This window comes from Macrosteles quadrilineatus, unplaced genomic scaffold, assembly GCF_028750875.1.
Source record: "Macrosteles quadrilineatus isolate MER2022 unplaced genomic scaffold, UCM_ALF_1.0 Scaffold_1__1_contigs__length_201487025, whole genome shotgun sequence".
NCBI classification, from domain to species: Eukaryota; Metazoa; Arthropoda; class Insecta; order Hemiptera; family Cicadellidae; genus Macrosteles; species Macrosteles quadrilineatus.
In genome coordinates, this window is record NW_026542594.1 from 191,805,391 (window position 1) to 191,828,970 (window position 23,580).

The 23,580-nt window shown below is 35.6% G+C and overlaps 1 protein-coding gene across 1 annotated transcript in view; it reads right to left on the minus strand.

The window, feature by feature from the left end:
- Window positions 1-23,580, minus strand: part of LOC128992775 (scoloptoxin SSD14-like) — a 40,065-nt gene that overhangs the window by 1,274 nt on the left and 15,211 nt on the right. Inside the window, exons 4-9 of the mRNA XM_054416519.1 lie at window positions 22,924-23,116; window positions 14,536-14,733; window positions 9,097-9,346; window positions 6,785-6,975; window positions 5,567-5,807; window positions 876-989 (exon numbers count right to left, since the gene is read on the minus strand). Coding sequence (XP_054272494.1) covers window positions 876-989; window positions 5,567-5,807; window positions 6,785-6,975; window positions 9,097-9,346; window positions 14,536-14,733; window positions 22,924-23,116 — 1,187 coding nt within the window. The remainder of the gene's footprint in view (window positions 1-875; window positions 990-5,566; window positions 5,808-6,784; window positions 6,976-9,096; window positions 9,347-14,535; window positions 14,734-22,923; window positions 23,117-23,580) is intronic.

Consider the following 23,580-nt stretch of genomic DNA (forward strand, 5'->3'; position numbering starts at 1 on the left):
TCTTTTACTACTTGTTTTCTTGTCCATACAATATCGCCTGTTCAAGTGTGAGAAAGTAAAAACGAATGCAGCAAACTATAAACTATTGCGGAAAAGTAAATTGAGTGAATTGAAGTAAAACTAGTGTCACACCACTAAAGATGTAGATAAAGCAAAACCTATTGTCGCAAAGTAAAAACAACTGTAGCAATTTGAAAACTAGTGTCTCAAAGTAAAAAACTAGTGCAGGAAAGTATTAAAAAAATTACTAATCAACACGAGTGCTGCAAAATGAAAGATCGTACGAATCAGCTCTTTTACTTATTCTAATCAGTGCCGCTATTTTACAGGTGGCTCTTTTGTAGATAACAATTAATTGTAGGAAATAGTTATTTGTGCAACTAGTGAGAAACACTCGAGAGAAATCCTTACTCACGAGCCGTAGGCGAGTGAGGAATGGTTTCTCGAGTGAGGCAATTGTACTTTGCACTCGAGTTGCACATTATACTTTTCCTACAGTTACCATAAAACAAATAAATTTGTGAAGAAACATAACCTATTTTTACACAGAAGTGAACTTTTAATATAACATTTAATTTGAAGTGACAAATACAACAGTACAACAGCTGACCAGCTGATTTACAGCCAGTGCTGCCAACGTATTTCCCGCGCATACGACATTGCCTGCATGTTACGCGCTCACTATTTCGTGCCTTCACGTTGCAAATCTGGAGTGAGACAAAGTAATTAGAGTGAGACAATGTTAACATTGTCTCACTGATGAGCGAATTGGCCACTTTGCTTTCTCAAATCAGTGAGAGAACATGTACATTGTTAGGTAACTGTAGGAAAATATTTTTTAACTTGTTACAACCAAGCAAAACAAGGTTACTTACAGAAGTGACTCCATATGCGTATTCAATCTCCATTGGATACAGCTGATGATGGATTCTGCTTGCATCCACTGCTTCTTTGATTGACTTTCCCAACCATAAATATTGCATTATGACCTGAAAAACAAATTAGCATTTTATCATTCTGTATAGGCTGGAATAATTACACTTTATCAAGCTCAGGTTGGCTGAGGCAATCCCTATAATCCCTCGCTGTGTCTCGCCAAAATATCTCATTTTAAATCTATTGTAACCGTGAATCTGATTTGCTATATACTTTTTAATTTTAATTGTTATTATTTTGACACACCACATACCTAAACTGTGATTTTTTTTCAACCTCTAAAAAAAGTTTTTAAAATCCAAAAAGCAATTTACAAGGAAATTTTGGAATCACATAAAAACTTTCTATTCAGTAGTCAAGCTTCCAGTGCATCAATATACTTCAACGTGAACGCATATTTTTGATGATTGTTACTATAAGAACCACTGTTTAGCCTGGTATCTGAGGTCAACATCAATGCAAAATTATTGACTCCTGCCAACTCTTAAAGGCATGAGGCGGTCTCAAAGGTCGTTTTCCCCCTTATGAGTTACATAGAACAAATTTTAAAACAAAAACAGCTGTTTTTTAAAAGAAACCCATTAGCTTTTTTGGGAGTAAATATTGATGTTTGTTATATTAATTCAGGAGGTTACTGACCAATGTAAACAGTTAATCAGTTTTGTTGGAAGAACAGAAAATGCTTCGAGTTCCAAGAAGAAATATTGAAAACAGGAGGCAGACAGTTAATAAGAGATCTTATTTTATTTTATCTAACAAGATCAATCCAGACATCTGGTCAACGATCGCCAGTTGGTAATGGTAATGGTGTGCGTATGAGAAGAGTAGAACACGAGAGGGTTGGTCTAACAGTAAGGAATCCAGATACACACTCACTTGGTGAGATGAGTTCATATTTGCCAGTTGCCCAGTTCTGCAATCCACTTTCTTTGGAAGAATATACACATCGTGTTGTCACGGTGGTAAAGTAAACTTGCCCAATGTCAGATCAAATGAATACATACAAAAAATGTTTACATGTAACACTGACAGATCGAGACATTTCAAAACCTTGAGTGGAAACTGTAATACTGCCTTGGCTATGGTAAGCTCAAGTAGTAAAGATAAAACCAAATTGTGGCAGAACTTATGTTTTTATTGTTGATGTTTTTGTTACTCGCTCTACTTCAATTGAGAAAAAATGCAAATAAATTGTTTGCTTCTTGCTGTCATAACGGCGAGTCCCGCAGGGGGCCCACGCTTGCGTGGGTACGTGGCCTAGCGACCACGCGGACCCTAGCTCTCCCAAAGGGGAGGTAACTGCTTGGTGTTGGTATCGGCTTTTCAAGTAGGCCATAGTCATGGACGTCTGGTAAGCGCCAGCCCCTTAGGGGGAGCCTCCAGTGACATTCCTCCATCCAGGTTGGTCGGGTGTTTAGCTCTCGGAGAGGTGGAAGTGCGCCATCAATCTCCCATCTACCTGTGACTATGGTTCTTTGGGCTTCGGCCTGCTTGCTCTGTGCGACCAGCATTCTGTGTGGCAAATCCTCGACTTTGGAAGTAGCCTTTCCTGGAGGTGAAATCGGGTAAGTACCCGTAAGCTCACGGGGACACTCTAGGGGAGCCTAACTTTCCGCAGTGTGAGGGCAACGGCTGGGCGTACTCCATCAGCCAATCCCTGTCTCTGAGACCGGAAGGTATGGTTATCTAGAGTGTGGGGAGTTCTCCCTGGAACTTCAATTGAGCAAAGGGTGTCGCCACCTATGGTGGATAGGTTCATCCGGGTGGGACCCACTTCTATTCCTGCCTCCTTTTGGGAAACCCTGATGGCCTGGCAGTGATGTTGGGCTTGAAGGGCAAACGATGTAGATCGGGTGCTGGGTTCAAGCCCGCTGGGGGTGTTCAGGGATCTATCGCCTTGGTCACCTCTGGTTTCCCAGCAACTGGGTAAGGCCTCGATCGGGTAGTGGTGTAAATAGGTGGTTGGGATTCCCCCCATCAGCTTGCTGGTGGTCCCCTTCTTCCTGGCTTTGATGGCGGGTTTTGCCTGTCAGGGATTGGATAGGTCCCGAGTGTTGCTTGCACTAAATGTGTCAGAGCATTCCACTATGGCCCTTTTGGGAAACAAGTAACCGGTACCTATCCCTGGTTATGATTGAGGGGCAACCCTCTCTCCGAAGGGTTGCTTCAGCAGCCGGTGAGCCTCTCCCATGGTGTGCCAAAGGTCGGTGCGTATGCTTCGGCCTACATCATGGGGCCCAGGTATGTTTGATTATGGGTATCGGGTTTGCAGTCAGGGAGCTTCTGGCTCTTATGACAAAATGAAATGCGAATGCGAAAAAATGCGATGCGAATGTCATAACGGCGATGTCACGTTGTCAGTTCCACAAACAAACAAACTTAATAGAAGTTTATTGACTGGAATTTCCAAACAATGAAGACAATTCAAGTAAAAAACAAGAAGTTTCAACAACTAATTTGTTGTGGTATGTGTTAGTGGCAATATTAGACCAAACTCAATATAATGACCTTATATGTATGCATTCAATGGTCAAGTTCATTACAGAATTATTGGAATAACACCCATGGAATTACAGTCGCTACGGTCAAGTTTATTTTTATGATTCCGGAGAGGCATTAGACGTTACAATCGACCGAAGCAGATGATGGCTGTCCAGTTGGTAACCCAGAGTTTGTGGTATACCTCATAAATGGAACGCATCAAATGGTTGATATCACCCCATTGTTCAGGATTCCCCTATTAAGTAAATCCGTTGGTTTAGAGTTATGTCTCAAATCAACCTAAATTACCTTTGAATTTACTTCACATAGATTACTAGCTGGCCCGACAGACGTCGTCCTGTCCTAATGTGGTTTTATGTCAATGCTCGTTCATTTTCAAGATGAGCTCGTTCGCATCGCTCAATCATGTCCTGGTTGAAGTTCGTTTGCTACGCTCACTCACCTTTAGGTTAGAGCTCGTTTGCTACCCTAACTCGCCTCCAGGTTGTAGTTTGTTCGCTACGCTCACTCACCTTTTGGTTGCGAATTAGCTGTTGTCATAAATTAAAAAGAATAATAGTGCTGCACCCTGTTGGTAAACCTATTGACTTTTTAATGCTATTGAACATCACAGAATCAAATTGTTTAGTTGAACCAGCTGTTAAGATTCTTTAATTCCATTTAAATATGAGCACTCATAAGGTTAACATGGGAAACCCCAGAGCCACTGGGGTGGAGCCCTTTTGACGGATCTGCACCAAACTTCACACAAACCATCCTTGAATAATGCTTAATAATGCCTGAAAGTTTTATTACAATCTGTCGAGCGGTTTCAGAGTCCATAAAAGACAAACAAACAAACAAACATGCATTGGATTTTTTATATATAGATCAGTAAGGCAACAACGTTCTTCAGTTCTCCATGTTGGAAAAACTTTGTTGCAACATATATTAGACATGTTCACTTGAATTGAAGGAGACCGTTTAGGATTCATTAGGAGTAATCAGTCAAAACTGAGAGCAGAAATGTATGTGAACCTTCACAACACAATTAGAGATATTCAAAATCAATTTGTAACAAGTTTTATAAAAACTCTAAGAATGTTACTACAATTAAGCACAAAGTTCCCCTCAACGTTATGTGAGCCGCGCAGGTTCCCTAGTTACAAGATATATAACAAATTACTGTAAACTACAAGCTTGGCGATCTGAATAATAGTTAAGAGTTCTACTTTAGATGTAAGAAATTATCCAAATCCAGCCTAAATGCAAACGAAGCAATATTATTTAATTGTCTGGGTAGCCGAGTGGTTAAGGTGCTTGCCTTCAAATTTGAAGGACACTAGTTTGATTGCAAGCGAGATTGTTACTGGAATTAGATGCCAATTATCATTGGGCTATCATTAATGATGTTGTTCAACGAAAGATTAGAGTCAAGTGTATCATCGTTTTTGAGTAAATGTTTGATTTAATGATGAGATTTAATCATGTTTCGATTAATTTTTGGTAATGATTTATAGTATTTTAGAATAGTTATAGAATACATATTGGGCAATGATAGTAGGTAAATAAATTCTCATTTGATTAAGTCTTCCAACTTAGATAATTTTGTCACTGTCTACCCTTTGCATCAAACAATTTAGTTTTATAGACAGATTTATATTTAGATGTAGTTACTGATAATGTATAATCATGTATGAAACATACTCCCTTAATAGATTTGTCATCCAAATGGAACAGCTGAAGCCAATTTTATCGTTAGTTCTGTACGTCCAACTGTAGAGGTTGTGTTTTGTTTACAAGTTGTTTCAAGTCATTTCAGTTATTTAAAAACTCATTTAACCAAATTAAACGATAAAATTTTGTCTACCCCAGCGATCAGTGTGGACGTACACAAACTAGAAACAAAAAACAAGCTTCACAATTTACTATTGGATGACGAGCCTACTTGTGTTGCTTGGTCTATGGTATAATGCATCTTTGCATACTTTATGACGGATAAAAGTTTTGAAATCTGGAAAGTAACAAAACCAGGGTTTGGATCACTCTATTACAATAAAAAATGTAAAAATGCCACCGAGATATTTAAAAATAATGAATGTAAGAATTTTCTTGCAGATAATTGTCAAACCCTGCCTCCCCTACTCACATATGTCACTGCGGTGGTGATATGGGTGCCCCCGGCGGCCCCGACGACCATCCGCACGTCTCCATTATCGTCTACTATGATCGTGGGGCAGGTGGAGCTCATTGACCGCTTGCCTGGTTGTATGAGGTTGGCGGGTGACGGTTTAACTCCGTGGTAATCGTTCTGTCCAGGTATGGAGAAGTCATTCATGCCACTGTTCAGTAAGATTCCTGTTCTCTTTGACGTCACTCCTGAGCCAAAACTGTCCACAGAATGGTTTCAGAATCAAATTTCTGGCAATATACATTTCTTTTATTTTTGCATTTGAGAATTTACATTTCTTGTGTCAGAGGTACTCTATTTTTGTGCAAAATTTTAAAAACATTCCTAAGTGTTATCTGAGGGGTTATATCGGAAATTTTCCATTTAAAATATCAAACGTGGTACTCCAAACCTGTAACGTAATGTCTTTCAGCAACATGTTATGTTAGGCCTACCATTGAGCTACTATGTTTAGTAATTGATTTATTTTTTAAAGTGGAAAAGATTAAACGATAATAACATACACCTGGGGTGCGAGCTCCTCTACTGATAAAAAACACTGTTTCAGTCCCTGAGGTCCCACGTTCAGATCCCGCCAATCGCCAATTAATTTTATCTATATGTGTTACCCTCTGGGTCTATATCTAACTAGGTGTAGTAATGTGAAAACGGTTCCCAACAGGAGCCTAGCATCCTATATTTAAAATACCCCCGTCGCAGCAAACCTGCAGACTAAGCGAATTTCAACTTGTCTGATTACATTTTAACAATCACCCACTGCAGTTGTGGTTTTTCTTTACACTTTACACAACCGCCATTGAAGCGCCGTCAATGAGTGGAAACCTTATTTATAAGCTGGTCAAAAATGGGAAAACTCCATTTTTACCCCATAAAACCCCCAAACCCCTGTTCCCATGGTTCGACTATGCTGGATCGCGAACTCGTTCAAATAAACGTAGGTTTACAGGTTTGTACCAAATTTCATCAAAATCGGATCATTTTTGCTTAAGTTATCGCACTAACGGACACATATAAATATATATATATAGATTTGAACGGATGGCCTCTAGGGACCTCAAAACAAACAAAAAAATCGGTCCCGGGGCCAGGACTTACCATGAGTACTACGGTAATAGCTTATTCCCTATATGGGAAATTCGCTAAAAAGAGAATATAAAAAAATGAAAGTCCACTCACATGAGACTAAGACTGCTAGTGACTGCCACGGCGTCTCCGTCCGGAGCAAGGATGCTGATGTGTGCCGTGCCATGGTCTTCAGCGTTGTAGAACACAGCGCCATAGTGGGCGGGGTCCTCAAACGTTTGATCGTCCTTGATCTGTGATCGTATTTCGTTAACGAAGTCCTCAGACATTAGGTTGGCTACCCGCTAGAGAAAATAGACCATCATTCATTTGTTGTTTTAATATTATTGAAGGATGTAGACAGGTTATAAAAATATACCTACAGGTTTTTTTTCTTGTTGCAGATCTTTTTTAGGCCGTTCCTTTAAGCGAGTTGACAAAGCTTTACAAATAAGTGCTATATAAAAAATTCACTTGAAGCAATTATGTTTTCAAAAACGGTCCACAAGTAAAAAAAATAAAAGGAGGCATAAAGAAATCTTAAATGAGGCTATATTTTTAGTAGCAAAATACTGTTACGCAGGTTTAAAACAGTTTGGCAATAGGTTACAGAGAAAACCATTTTATTTTTGTATTGTCATCTGAAGTGTTGTTTATGTTGTTTATTGTGTTTATGCATGTTGTTTTACAATAAAAACCCATAAAATCGCAAAAATATCTGACTTTTTGAGAGAAGCTGGTTTTGATTAAAAATCAATATGTTATTATCCTTACAGTGCCAAATTATAATTCAAGTAAATTGTTTTTGGACAAACTCGAAAAGCTACTTGTTAGTTTACAAAAAAAAGCCAAAAGGAAAAATGTTTTTATAACAGGGGATTTAAATATAAACATTTTAAAGGATGATGCAATCACAAGACAGTAGGTTTAAGGAAATTGTCGAATGTAATGGTTTCAGTTTGCAGTTTAATGAGCCAACTAGAATAACTGCCAATTCATTTACTTGTATAGATAACATGATTACAAAAAACTGTATAAAGTAGACCACAAATTGAATAATGATTTAGGTTTATCTGACCATAACGCCATATTCCTGAGCCTCCCTGGGCAATATAAGAATATATTTACTACTGGTAATAATAATAATAATACAAGTTCCTATACCAAAAGAATAATTTCAAAAAGAAAAATAGTTGAATTTTGTACATATTTAAACCAAAATATTAATTTTACATTTGATCCAGTCCTGAACCCAAATGAAAACTTTAGTAACTTTTTAAGTGATTTTCTTTTGACTTTTAATTCTATATTTCCTCCAAAGTTTCTTAATAATAATAATAATAATTCTAAAACCAAGTCTTTCTCTGTAAACTGGATTACTCAAGGTATAAAAAATTCAAGTAAAACAAAACGACAATTGCACATGCAAGCCAAGCTCAGTAATGACCAACAGTTTATTACATATGTTAAGCATTATAAAAACATATTTAACAAAGTTGTAAAAAGAGCAAAATTACTAGCGAATAGCAATTTTATAAAAACATCAGAAAACAAAACTAAGGCAGCTTGGCAAATTGTAAATCTAGTTTTAGAAATTAGATAGATGGTTTGAGTTATGACAAACAGGCGCGACATCAGTTCTACCCATCATAACGGTAGCTTGCAATACAGAATATCCAGATTGTGGTGGCTGCCCTGATTTAAGAGTGCGCGCGCAACCTTGGACTCTGCCCCAAAGCGCCTATACTAGCATTGGAATGACGTCATGGCACCCTCAGCGCTGTTCGGTTGTTCTGCCATAAGACTACATGTATTTACATGTATTGGGATAGGGGCGGTCTAGCCGCCGTCTGCGTCGTCCTTACTAAAGCAAGCGACGATCAAAAATGAGTCTTTACTGAATTGAATTATCCAATTATTTCACATATTTATGTTGTATATTGTTTAAAGTACTCGTTAGAGTAATTTTAATTTGATTTAACCGAAGACTATATAAAATGTAATTTATTTATGAAATGTAATTTATTTATGAATTGTTGGGAGGGCGGCGTCCGCGAGTCCTTATGGGCTAACCGCCACTGCCTTGCATTAAAACGAATGGCTGGTATGTATGTGGCTGTACCTAACCATCTGTATTCAATTGATTTTAATTCAAAACATATGTTAGGAAATATGGTTAACTTACTACTTCTATTTTTAGTTTGATGTTGTACTTTTTGTCCATACAATAAATTTTCTTAAACATAAATTATATCATTTTATTAATGTTGTACATCACCATCAACTACACGTACTTGACGAGGAAGTTATAGGTGAAAAAAATAATGGCATGGTTTCACCTATTACCAAAAAAAGCTAAGAAACGTTCCTGACTGTCATTGCAAATTGACATTTCCCATCTCTACCCAGTATAAAATCACACTTACATCTTCGATTTTTTCAACAAAGTCTGGATCGCCCAATTCTGTGCGCTTGGCGTAGGCGTACTTAAACGCCTCCACCATCCTGTGAATGGTTGTTGTCGTTTTTTCGAGCGTACTCACGCTGTCTGGGGTCAGGTCGAATCCATCGAGGATTTTGAGGATGAAGGCGAGGAGGACGCCGGCACCGGGCGGAGGAGTGGAGTACAGTGTGTTGTCACGTAGCTTCATAGTGATAGGATCTTTCCATACTGCTCTGTATGAGTAAAATGATTAGTGTGTGAGGTAACTTAAGTAATTTACATTGGGGTTTCAAGAATAAATTTAATCTTCAAGACTATCTTTTGCCACTTTAAAAAAAAAAAAAAAAAAATCATATTCATATTCTTTACTTTATTCATATTTTTTGTACAAAGGTGGTACAATGAATAGCGTCAATAAAAAGAAATACAATTACAATGACATTAGTAAATATTAACAAGTAAAATAATAACAACAACCCTTTAGTTAGTCAAGAATGAAATACAAAATTAAAATAACTTAATGCTACCTATGCCAGGGAGGTGGAGAACTCTTCCATAGAATAAATAGCTAAATTTAATATATAATCTTTGAGTAATTTTTTAAACTTATTAAAATCTGTTTCTTTTTTTATATTTTTGGGGATAAATTTTAAAAATCTTTGGCCTGCATTGGACGGTTTTTTTCATAAAACTTGAGCCTATGAGGTTCAACAACCCCACTTTTTTCCTAAGCTTATAGTTGTGGCTTGTCATCGGGTTTTCACTCAAATTTTGTTTTCTAGCATTAAGAATAACTTCATATATATATTGTCCATAAACTGTAAAAATTTTTAGATGTGTAAAGTGTTGTTTGGCTGAATCATCCCCCTTAAGCTTGAGCATTATCCTGATAGCTTTTTTTTGCTGTTTTAAAATAGAGTCCATATTTCTTTGTTTTGTAGAACCGTATAATGCTATGCCGAATTGGATATGGGAATGTAAATGAGCAAAATATATATTCTTTAAAGTGTTTATATTGCAATAAAAAGACACTTTTGATAGAGCATAAACTCCAGAATTAATCTTTAGCAGGATCTTTTTAACATGCTCATCCCAATTTAGGTGCTCATCTATCGTTAAACCTAGAAAATTTATACTACTTTCCCTGTTGATGTTTTGTGATTTATATTCTAGTGTTGGATCTGAAGATTTTCGGTTTTGTTGTGTTTTAAACGTTATGAACTTAGTTTTTCAGAATTTAAAATAAGGTTATGATCATGTAAGTAGTCTCCAATGTTATTAAGTTCATTAGAAGAAAAAATTTGTATCTCCTCCAATGAGTCAGCTGATAAAATTAAATTTGAGTCATCAGCGTAGAGACATAATTTTGAATTTTGTTTATGGATTATCATATTTTCCATGCCCCTCAAGTAACACAAAAAGAGCAAAGGCCCAAGAATAGAACCTTGAGGCACCCCAAATTTGACTGGTCTATAAGCTGAGTTTGATTTCATTACTTTATTTTTATCTGTTAGATGAGATATTTCTACAAATTGAGACCTATTTGTTATGAAGTGAACCAATCAAGAGATCTTCTTGATACTCCCAGAATTTTAAGCTTTTCTAGAAGTTTAGAGTGTTTGACATTATCAAAAGCTTGAAAGGTCCATGAATATACCTGTTGTATACTTACCGTGGTCAACTGAGTTGATCACGGTTTCAACAAAAGATACAGCTGCACTGACAACAGATCTCTCCCTTCGGAAGCCATGTTGATTTTCATCCAGCATTTTAAAACTCTCCAAATATTCATCAAATTGTACATACACAGCTTTTTCATATATTTTGGAAATGGACGGAAGTATAGATAACGGTCGATAATTTGATACATTTGATGTGTCGTTCTTTTTATGTAATGGAATTAATTTTGCTTGCTTTAATTTTTCTGGGAGTATTCCTGATACAAATGAAGAATTTATCAAATGGCACAGAATTTTATTAATGTTATTTTTAACACCCTTAATCACTGTGACTGGAATTTCGTCATGGCCACAAGAATACTTGTTTTTTAACGAATTTATGATTCCTTCCACCTCCCTCTCACTTATTGCTTTAAGTTCAAATTTTTGCTTAATGTACAAGTCATCGCTAAAACTATATGTGGGTACATCACAATTCACAGAATTATTATTACCAGTCAGATCAGTTACAATATTACTGAAATGCTCAATGAACATGTTTGCAATTATATTTGGATCAGACACAATGCCAGAATCTTGCTTTAAAGTTATATTTTGTGATTGTCTCTCATTTTGACCAACTTCAGAGTTAATTATAGACCAAACTGTTCTTTGAATATTAGTGGAATTTTTAATCTTTTTCTGAAAATAATTATGTTTTGCTTGATTTAGTTCAGTTTTATATAATTTTTTCCTTTGTCTAGATAACATTTTAAACCCCTACTCTTTTTACTCCGATATTCCTTAGTTGTTTCTATTATCTGCTTTTGTTTATCCTTCAGCTCTTTAGATATCCAGGTACATTTCTTCTTTCTTTTTGTACCAGTAATTTTGGAAAAGCCTGATCAAAATAGAAGGCAAATAATTTGTAGAATACATCGTATTTATTTTCAACCTTAGCATAGTACACGTCAGCCCATGTTTCCTGGGAAAGTAGCTTTAAGAAAAGATTTATATTTTCTGATGAGAATTTACGTATTTCTTGTTTTATTGGTAAATTTAAATTTTTTATGTAATTTTGACATTTTATTTTTAGTAACTGGCCATCGTGATCAGATAAAAAAGTAATCAGACCCTCTACCTCTACCCTGGATAAGTTGATATTTTTTATCAAAACATTGTCTATTGCGGTTTCAGAATTTTCCGTAACTCTTGTTGGGAAACTGACCAGGTACCTCATGTTCTCTGATTTTAGCATCTCTTTCAATAGCCTATGTTTGCGATCATTTTTCAATACATCAACATTTAGATCCTTTAGATGTTAAACCATAACCCAGATTTACGGATATGCTATCGGTACCATAATAAAAAATTGAAAACCAATTGGAGAACTAGCTTGGCAACGGGAATTGTCTGCCGTGACCAACATTGGCCTGACTTGGTGAACAGCATATAATGGACCAAATGACAACACAGATCTCACACCGTGATAAAGTGTAAGGGTCTTATTTTTTAAAAGGATTGTATTTTAATTCGAAAGACAATTTTATTTTATTTTGAAGGAAATGAAACCAGAGATGATCCCAGTCAGTGATGGATCTATGTGTCTGTTTGCCGATGATTCTAATGTTTTGTTTTCAGGAAAATCCAATTTAATTATTGAAAAATCCTCAAACAGGATTCAGTCTTCTCTCTATAAAAAGTTTTTGGATGAAAGAAATCTACTTATTAGCACAACAAAATCAAATCTAATATCCTTTCAACTAAACAATCAATAACAGCATTTGAACCTAATATTTTTATAAAAACAGACAAAATTGATCAGGTAAACCAAACAAAGTTTCTGGGACTGGTCATTGATGAAAATCTATCTTGGGATAATATCATAAACTATGTAGTAAATACATTATTATCTGGTAATCATGCCTTGCGGCTGATGTCCAAGGTTTGCAGCTTGGAAACTCTTAGGACAATCTATTATTCTCTAATTCATCCCCACATATGCTATGGAATCGCCATTTACGGAACAACAACTAAGGCAAATTAGGATAAAATACTTATGAAACAAGAAAAAGCTATTAGAGTGATCATGAAAATAAAAAGATCAGATTCAGTTAAAAATATCTTTCCTGAATTGGGTGTAGTTTACAGTTTGTATATTTATGAGACAATATTTTTTGCAAAACAATTTCATTTATCATCCACTGCAAGTAAATATAACACACGCTTTCAAATTAACCTTCCTAGACATAATTTAGAATTCTATACCAAAAAACCTTCATATGCAGGATTAAAATTTCTTAAAAAATTACCTATTTCACTTAACAAAGAAAATAATACAAACAGATTCAAAAGCTTACTAAAATACTTCTGGATAAGAAACCCATTTTATTCTATCAAAGAATTTTTAAATTGTAATCTCGAAACGACCATTTGAATTCCAGATACTACCTGGTTTTACTCTGACGTATAACCTTAAAAGATTTTGTGATTTTTTACAGTTATAGCACTCATTTTAGCGAATTTCCCATATAGGGAATAAGCTATTGACTCATGGTAAGATCTGGACCTGGGACTGATTGACTTTTTCGTTTTGAGGTCCCTACAGGCCAAAAACACCATCCGTTCAAATATATATATATATATATATATATATATATATATATATATATGTGTGTAGTGAAATGTATAATTAAATTTAAAAGTTCAACGAGGCCAATATATAATAAATTATTTTAATCCACAAGCGCTTTCAGAAACTATGTTTCCATCGTCAGGCTGTGTTTAAACTGATACAAAAAGACCTTTTGTCTGAAAAAGACATTGTTCTGCTTACAGCAAACAGAAACATAGATCAACTAGAAGTAAACACCTATATTGCTTTCTATATGACACGGGACTACTGTATGAAAAATTACTTAGTCCTCAATGAAAGAAAGACCAAGCAAATGACTTTTGGAAATAAAAGGTCTACAGTATCTGAAATGCCCAACCTGACAGCAGCTGAAGAAATCAAACAGCTAGGTGTCATAATTGAGGAAAATTTATCCTGGGATCGTCATGTAGCTTGTCTGTGCCAAAAATTCGGGCCAGCTCGCTTTGACATAAAACGAATCAAAGAGACTAAGTTAAGGCAAAGAGGACTGCATACCATACATTGTTTGAAAGCCATGTACGCTATGGCATTACTGTCTGGGGTGGATCCACTATGGACAATCTTAACCGGGCCCTGGTTATGCAGAAAAGGCCTATCAGAATAATAGCAGGCATAAATAAAGAACAAAGCTGTAGAGATGCCTTAAAAAACCTGAAAATTCTGACGGTGTCTTCCATCTACATCCTAGATACTGTTTATTACTGTGTAACCAAAGACCCGCTTAAACAAAGACATATACATGAATACAACACCAGATATCCAGGGAACTATGTGTTGCCTGGCCACAGAACAGCAATATTTGAAAAGAAACCACTGTATGCAGGAGTGAAGATACTAAACAAGCTACCAGACCACTAGAAAATTGGAGGCCCTGTGCTGATGAAGAGGAAGCTACGGAGATGGCTGCTAGACAAAGCTTCCTACACCCTAAAGGAGTTATTTGCATGGCAAGACCACACACAACACTGAAGAAGCTTTTCCATTTCACTTTGTACCTATTATACCAATGTTATACAATTTATTTAAATTTGACGCTGTAACATTTCGTGATGAAATTGTAATAAAAGATATTGTCTATTGTCTATTGTCTATTCTCTACTCCACTTACTTGTAGTTCCGCATGTCGTCTTCGGTGATAATGCCTCCCATACTTTGTACGTCGTCAACGAACGTCTTGGTGAGAGTACCATCGTGTAACGCGTTTCCTCCCTCTTGCGCAATCACTTTGAGAGTTTCGCACAACTTTTTGGTTCGGACCAGACTCCCCGTAGTCTTATATTTTCCAGTTGGGTCCACAAACCACTCCCTGCAATCGTAATTTGAATGGTTATATTATTGTTTAAATCAAAATATTTACTGTTAAGAAGAGAAAATTGTTATTGGGCTTCACACAATTTGTTATAGACCATGAAAACAAGTGAGCAAGTGAGTAGCTCACACTGCTCTTTGAGAGTCAAAAGTCACTTTTTGATCTTGAGAAAAGTCATTAGCTTTTTGATGGTTCCAAACTGGATGAGCCCAGGGCCGTATTTCTAAATAGGCTAAGTAGGCTGCAGCCTAGAGCGGCAAAATTTAGGGGCGGCAGATTCAAAAATTAAAATAATTTTTTTTACATGCAATATTATTTTCCTTACAAATTCAAGTATACATGTCATTTAAATAAAGCTTTTAGAATATTCATACATTCTTATTTTCTATTTCGACATACGTATTATTACACAATCTAATATGTACAATCGCATTGCGCCAACACGCAGCGAGCGGCGATCTGGTGTTGGCAACACTGGAAGCTGGCGACTCTCAGGCGGGCTGCAGCTGGTGGATGTACGACCAGGAGCGGCAGCCACGACCAACTATTTAACTATTTAAACTATTTACGAACAAGCATTTCTGAAACCAGGCTGAATTCGCTTTCCCTACTATGTATAGAAGCTAATTTAACAAAAAAGCTTTCTTATGAAGATCTCATTAAAGAGTTTTCAACTAAAAAAGCTCGCAAGAAAGCCTTTTAAATACTGTATACACAATAAATTAGTTATCAGTTTTGTTAGTCGCTCAATGAAATATTTGTATTGGATTACACGAAGTTTATTTGTCGTAAATATTTCAACTAATAAACCAGTGATTCAAATAATTTCGTCAACTTAAATTTCACCTTGCAGAACTATCTAAATTTAATTTAACAATTTTCCAGCATTAAAAGATATTCAATAGCACAGAAATGTATACATTTCTTATATATAAGAATGATCTCAAATGCATTTTATTTGACGTAACATTAACCTTATAAATCCAAAAATTTATGATACATGTTATTTTGTATAGTATACAGGTGGAGTTGATTGGTATGATTGAGTGGAATGATTATATAGTAATAGTATTCGTAGGTTATATTTTATGTTTGCACGTGTATTTTCGATCGCCGACTACCGAGCGGTACTGTGCAGATCGGCAAAAATTAGTCTGTGCGCATGAATAACCAAATATTACCACGAGGTAGAGCGGGGGTAATTTTCCTATAAATATGTTTTCAGCAGTAAATATATACATATATAAGGGGCGGCATGAGGACTTGTAGCCTACAGGCGGCATAAAGGTAAATCCGGCCCTGGATGAGCCATCTTTGATCATTGTTAATTTATTACATTTCTAGGGAACTTAAATATCCAACAATGCTTTAAAATCATTTTTGATATTTTCTTTCTGTTTAAATAGTTACATAATAATTAAATCTTGCCACATAATGTTTATGACTATTTCACAATGAGAAACTAATTGATAGAAGTATCCCAGAACATGTAGTTTTAGACGCCTTGTACATTTAATCTACGTATAAGTGTCAAGACAAAAGTTTTTTTTAATCTTTTATCATATTTCTTGATTTTAGCGAATTTCTCTATAGGGAAGTAGCTATTACCGTAGGTGACATGGTAAGACCCCAGGACCAGGTCCAGGACCGATTAACTTTTTCATTTTGATGTCCCCAGGGACTAAAACGCTATTCTTTCAAATTTTTATATATAGTAACTAGCTGTTACCCACGGGCTTCAACCCGTTTGACTTCATAAGTATTATAAAAAAACTATTGATTGGTTAAGTTAAGCTGAAATAAACATAACAGAATACAGCATTACAAACAAATAATCACAATAGATTTTAATCTTACTAATATTATAAATGTGAAAGTTTGTGTGTTTGTTTGTTTGTTTGTTTGTTTGAAGTTCAATCACGCATAAACCACTGGACGGATTGGGCTAAAATTTGGCATGATCATAGCTTACATTCCCGATTAACATATAGGCATATTCTTATCTCAAAAATCCTTTCGGGCTCCGCCCCAGTGGCTCTGTAATTCCCCATGTTAACCTTATGAGTATTCATATTTAAAGGGAATTAAAGAATTTAGTCAGCTGTTTCAACTAAAAAAGTTGGTTCTATGATATGGAAAAGCATTAAAAAGTTATAAGATTTACCAACAGGGTGCAGCACTATATTTTTTTTGCATTTATGAAAACAGCTAATTTGAACTAAGCAGCAACAAAAAACTGTGATTCGCAATGAGAACTGTCAAAGTAGGATTGTTTACAGTTATGTATATGTTTTTCATTTCATGAATAATTTGTGATATTTTGCGAATTGATAATTTATTTTTCTCTATTGTTTAGGTAAAATTGTAGAACATTATGGCTATGGTAGATGTGTAATCTATATATCTAATTCCGTAAGCCCAAAATTTTACAATGAAATTGTGAGCGAACGGGAGGCCGTAGAAAGCTGGGAGAGGTCTCATTTTAAAGGTCTGGGCATGAAGTTTTGGGGAAAATTATTCATTTTTCTTAATTATGCACCAAAAAGTCGTTACGTAATAAAATAATTTTCATTTAAATAACATGGGAATCCAGGCCATGTCTGCTTTGGTTACTTAAAAACATGTGGTTTATTTAATTTAAATCATATGGTAATATGTACTGTAATATGTATACTATTATAAAGCTGAAATATAGACTTTTTCCAGGGTCTGGATTAGTTAATGGAATAAGATTAGTTGTGTTAGGTATGTCTGAAAAAAGTGTAAAGTTAGAAGTAATTACTGGAGTAGGCAAAGGGAACATATTTTCATGCCAAAAATAAAACTAACATCTAAAGATCCTAATATGCCGTTTAAGTTTAGGAATTCAATTCCTATTGCGATTAGCTTTCGATATTACTATAAATAAAGCGCAAGGCCAAACCTTCAAAAAGTTGGCATTTATTTGAAAAAAACCCGTGTTTACCCATGGTCAACTTTATGTAGCTTTTAGCCGGTTAAAGTTGCCAGATGATGTTAAAATAGTACTAGAACAAAATAAAGACCAAGGGTTCGATTAAAATGGATACTATACTCTGTTGTTTTCAGAGAGATTTTGTTATAATTAGCATTATACAATTTGGAGGATGACATTATCTCTATGTGTTTTATTTAAGTGAATTTGTCTATATTCAAAGGAATTGATAAATATTTAATTAATAGTCATGAAGATTATTATTGAAAATCTTCCTTAGATGTATATAATGACTAGCTGTACCCGCGGGCTTTGCCCCGTTTAACTTCTTAATTTTCAAGATGAGCTCGTTCGCATGGCTCAATCACGTCCTGGTTGAAGTGCTTTCGCTACGCTCACTCACCTTTAGGTTGGAGCTCGTTCGCCACACTCACTCACCTTTTGGTTGCAAATTAGCTGTTGTCATAAATTAAAAAAATAATAATAGTGCTGCACCCTGTTGGCAATCCTTGTAACTTTAAAGCTATTGAACATCATAGAACAGAACCAACTTGTTTAATTGAAACAGCTGATAAGATTCATTAATTCCTTTTAAATATGAAAAATCATAAGGTTAACATGGGAAACTCCAGAGCCACTGGGGCGGAGCCCGAGAGTCCGATCAGAATAAAAACAACTTAGTTTTCCTATTTAATGCCTAAAGAATCGGTGTACCAAATTTCAGCCTCCTAGGTAAATGGGAAGTGGCAGAATTAGTGATGAGTGAGTGAGTGAGTGAGTGAGTGTGTCAGTGAGGGCTTTGCCTTTTATATATTATTTAGATTAGAAAGTTTGTATTATAACCACACTACATGAACAGTCCTTTGGAATCTATATTTTAAACAGAACAGACATCAAAAAATTGCATTATGCAGGTATGTAATAACTTTTATACATATTATAATATACAAAAATGTTAAACGATAATTCAAGGTAGGGTAACCCATGAGACTAATAATTTGTACAAAATATTTACTAGAATATATATATAGGGGCTATTGCCCCTACAAGCCACTAGTACTATAGAATACTGTAAATTTAAAAAAGCAAATTTTTTCAAACTGTGTCCTCCACCCATTGCAATCGCAAAGCTTGAGTATAACTGCAATAAGCATTTTATACTTATATTCCAACCCCGTACGAAGGACGGGTACTCTGCTAGTAAGGTAATAAATTGAAAGAATAACATACAAATAAGAACAGCTGAGGTATTTTTAACATTAAGTATATGGAAAGTTCCCTTTGGAAAACAATTAAGACCTTAAAGGGCAATTTATGAAAAAATGGATAATTTTGCGCAAGGTTTCTCGTCATGACGAACATTTTAAGTATATGGTTTATGGGGGTATGACTTGTAGTTTTCTCAAAAGTTCATGGGTACTTTTGGCTTTATATATAGATGGTTTATGGGGGTGTGACTTGTAGTTTTCTCAAAAGTTCATGGGTACTTTTGGCTTTATCTATAGATAACTGTCAAAAGCAATGAATAAATCTATGTGAAAGTTTGTGTGTGTTTGTTTGTTGGAGGTTCAATCACACATTAACTTCTGGTCGGATTGGGCTGAAATTTGGTATGATGGTAGCTCACATTCCCGATTAACTTATAGACCTATTCTTATCTAAAAAATTCCTTCGGGCTCCACCCCAGTGCCTCTGGAGTTTTCCATGTTAACCTTATGAGTATTGATATTTCAAAGTAATTAAATAGTTTTGTCAGCTGTTCTAACTAAACAAGTTGGTTCTATGATATTCAATGGCATTAAAAAGTTATAAGGTTTACCAACAGGGTGCAATACTATTAATTTTTTTCCAATTAATACACACCCTCTAAGAAGCGCAATGCTTTTGTAAAAATTTCAGTCTGGAAATATTTTAATTTTCAATAGTTCCCGTGGCGGCCGCTAGGCAGACTAACACAAGCGTGCGGCCAAGTAAGCTGACTGAGTGAGAAGGGGGGAGACAAAGAATCTGCTTAGAAAGAGAGGGATATAGAATAGTGTGGCCGCCGCGCGAAGCACATTTCGGTGAAAAAATTCTCCATAAGCATTTTGCTACTTAAAGGGTTTGTATTCATTGTTTTTTTCATTTATGACAACAGCTTATGAACCAAGCAACAAAAATCTCTAATACACAATGAGAATTATTGTCAAAGTAGGATATTTTACAGTTATATTTATGCTTTTAACTTAATAAATAATTGTGATATTGTGCGGATGTTTGATAGTTTACTTTTGTCTACTGTTTAGGTGCAGTGGTAGGACATTGTGCAGGGTGTCCACAGAAAATTTGTCATTGATTTCCATGACTTACCATGACTATCCATCACCATTTACCATTAATTTCCATGACTCACGAACTTTACTCGAAAATTATAATATAACATTCACACACAAATAATACTGCCTAGACAAGCTATTTCGTAGAAAATACTTTACAGATAACAATGGAGTAATACATTTTGTAAAAATATGGTATTCAAAATATGGAGGGAAAAAATAAAACCCAGTTTACTCCGTCCCCATAGCTGGCCAAGTTCTCTCTCCACTTTCTTGTTTCCTTACTGTATACTTTTTATAATTAATTATTTATTGAGTTCACAGTGTTTCCAAAAATTAGCTTAACAAAAAAGACATAACTTACCTTAAGACATATCAAAACATTATAACAATATTTGTACTGTAATTTGAGTTGTAATACTTTTATACTTTCTTATGAAATGGCGACCATACAATGTAGGTATTTTAAGCCAAGTATGAAAGGAGATGAGTGTAGGATGAGTGGCGCGATCTTGTAGTCTTGTTAGTGACTAAGGCCGACATTCCTTAGACACAGCTGTTAATTAATAGCCCAAACAGCTAATGGCAACTAAGGGACCTACAGTTTATAATGGAATCCGAACCACATTTTTCCTTGGTATATACGAATTGGTCTAATTATCAGGATAGTACTGCGGATAGTCGTAGTACTCACTAGTGCGGACGTTAATCCACACCAGGGAGTATCCCATCCACAGTGCATGCCTATAAATATCCACAATCCGTGACCTCCAAGTAGCTGGATTACAGGACGACGCCACCCGTCCCAGTCTAATGATAAAGTTGAAATGAAATGAAATGAAAAATGTCTTTATTTAAGAGGCGAAGTTAGGACTAGCAAGTCCTCTCTACCACTTAACCTCTCCACCACTTGAAAGAAATAAATTGAATAAATAGAAAGTTTAATAGAAAGTTTAATAGAAAGTTGTAACATTTTAATATACTGTACACGACTGTTGCAACAATATCCTACAAATATTAAATTAAATTATAAGATAAAGTAGGTACAGATTGCATTGAACAAATTCAAAACTCTAATCAACTAATACAACTGTAATAAATTGAATTGATGTAAATTTATGAAAAATTCTGAAAAATGCTACAATAGTCGGTGTTACGGCCGACTAGAGCATTGAGTCCCGTCAAATCCATCCATCATTGAGGATTTCCATGACTTTTCCCTATTTTCATGACTTTCAATGACCAGAATTTTTTTCCATGACTTTCCAGAATATGGACGCCCTGATTGTGGCTATCGCAGATGTGTTAACTACAGCATACCGTTAATTTAAAGAAACAAATTTTCTCAAACCCATTGCAAACGTAAAGCAAGAGTATAACACTGCAATCAGAATTTCATACTTATACGCCAACCCCGTGCGAAGGACAGTATTCTGCTAGTAAATATATATTATCTTATTATGTGTCCGTTAGCGCCATAACTCGAGCGAAAATCATCCGATTTTGATGAAATTTGGTACAAACGTGTAAACCTAACCTGTAAACCAGCATGATCGGACAATGGGAACAGGGGTTTATGGGGGGTTTTATGGGGTAAAAATAGGTTTTTCCCGTTTTTGACCATAAACACTTAAAATTTAGCATTTTCTTTTCAAACCATATTGTGGAGCTTAAAAAAACAAATAATTTAGTATTTTGAAGCGTTATTATGCGCCTAATGGTTACAGAGAAAATTTAAAAAAACTGTAAATTTAAAATTTCAATGTTATTCTTATGGAGAATAAGTAAACTGTTGTAGTTTGCTTGTTTATGAACATATTCTGATCAAATTTAGAAAATGCATTCATTTCATACTAAACTATTATCATTTTACAAAAAAAAAAAACACCTTTTTACCCTCCCTGTAGCAGCAAACCTAAGTACTCGTTAAACTAATCTATCTATATATTAATAGGCAAGCATGTTTCTTTAAAACCTTTTTTCTCAGCTCGTGTGCATCGTAGGGAAAATCTACGCATACCGTTAGAAAGCTATTTTCCTGTAGGTGTGCAGAATCCCTTTAGAAATTTAAATAGGCTCAAAGATAAGCACAAAAAATTAGTTTAAAGATTTGAAAAAATTAACATGGATCTTATGCGTTGCCATGCTGGTGACGAAATAACAACGAAATATAAACAGGAAATCAAAACAAATGGAAGAAACTCCAATCACATGTTTTATTTACAGTGTGGGGTGAAAATAGAGAAGTGAGTACATTACATTATTTTGGTCGAGTTTCGACCACTGGACGACCTCTCGTGTTATTTAAATAGGAAATAAATGTGATATTTTTAAGGAGACATTTTAGTGTAAATCCAATCAGGCAAATGGAAATTCGCTTAGTCTGCAGGTTTGCTGCGGCGGGGGAATTTTTTTAATTTTTGACCATAAAAACTAAACAAATTTTGCAATTTATTTGCAGCAGGCCCGTTTTTGGCCCTATCAGCACCCTAGGCACTACTAATAGCAGCAACCCTTTCCAATACATACAGTGTGATAGAAAAGTCCCGGAACGGTTAAATATTTTAAAAAATAATGCAGATAGAGCTAAAAAAATACTTGGTACAAAGTTACAGGGCATAAAACTCTATTTTAACACATATTCAGTGATCCAATAATTCTTCAGGGGGATGGCCCACAAGGAGTCGGAAGAAAATCTTAAATGGAAGCATAGGTCAATATGCACATCAAATTAAAGGTCTTTTTTAATAGAATACAATGCCGCAAACCGCACTTCAAAAGGTTGATCCTGCGCAAAATGGCAGATGTTTTGTTGACCAGATGTGTATTGTTACCTAGAACTTATAGTGATAGAGAATTAGCGGAATAGATCACGAATTATGATTCAAATTGTAGGAATACCTAGGAAAATTACACTACCTCAAGTTAGGATCGGAAATGGAAAATTTAAACCGGAATGGAAGGCAGCCACTTGTATAATCACTCATGCGGAAACCCTCTTCGCACATCTTTAGCGTAGGTTCTAATACTTCGGCCCAGGAGAGACGGCCGAACTTCTGGTGTGCCTCCCAGTATCCTCGCAGCTCTCCGGGAACCCCTGCCGCGAGCGCTCCTGTAACCAACCTTAGCTCAAATCAAACATCATTTATTCCATGAATAAAGTATACAAACAGTAATTCCAAACAAACCAACAGAGTAACTTAGGGGGGGTTCACGAGCTCGGGACTTCATAGTCCGCGACCAGACGTTGGTCCCAGATTATATAAGCGCCGACCAAAAAACGGGTTCACGAGTCAGAGCATAATGATGTGAAAGCATTGTAGGTCGAGACCAAATCCGTAGCGGAGCCTAATGGCAGGGATTCGCAGGGAATTTCTGTTGAGACGTTGGTAACAACCAGTAACAAAAGTCTGGAAACACATGTGAAGCCACTGCTGCTGACATACGCACTTCCATACAATAGGATTATCGTGAAAAAAGGCTGAACCAAAGCGTCCAAAACGATTATTTTTCTCGTATTTCATTGTCCCAATGCTCGCCTATGATAATCTATCTAAGTTAACTGATTTATAAACA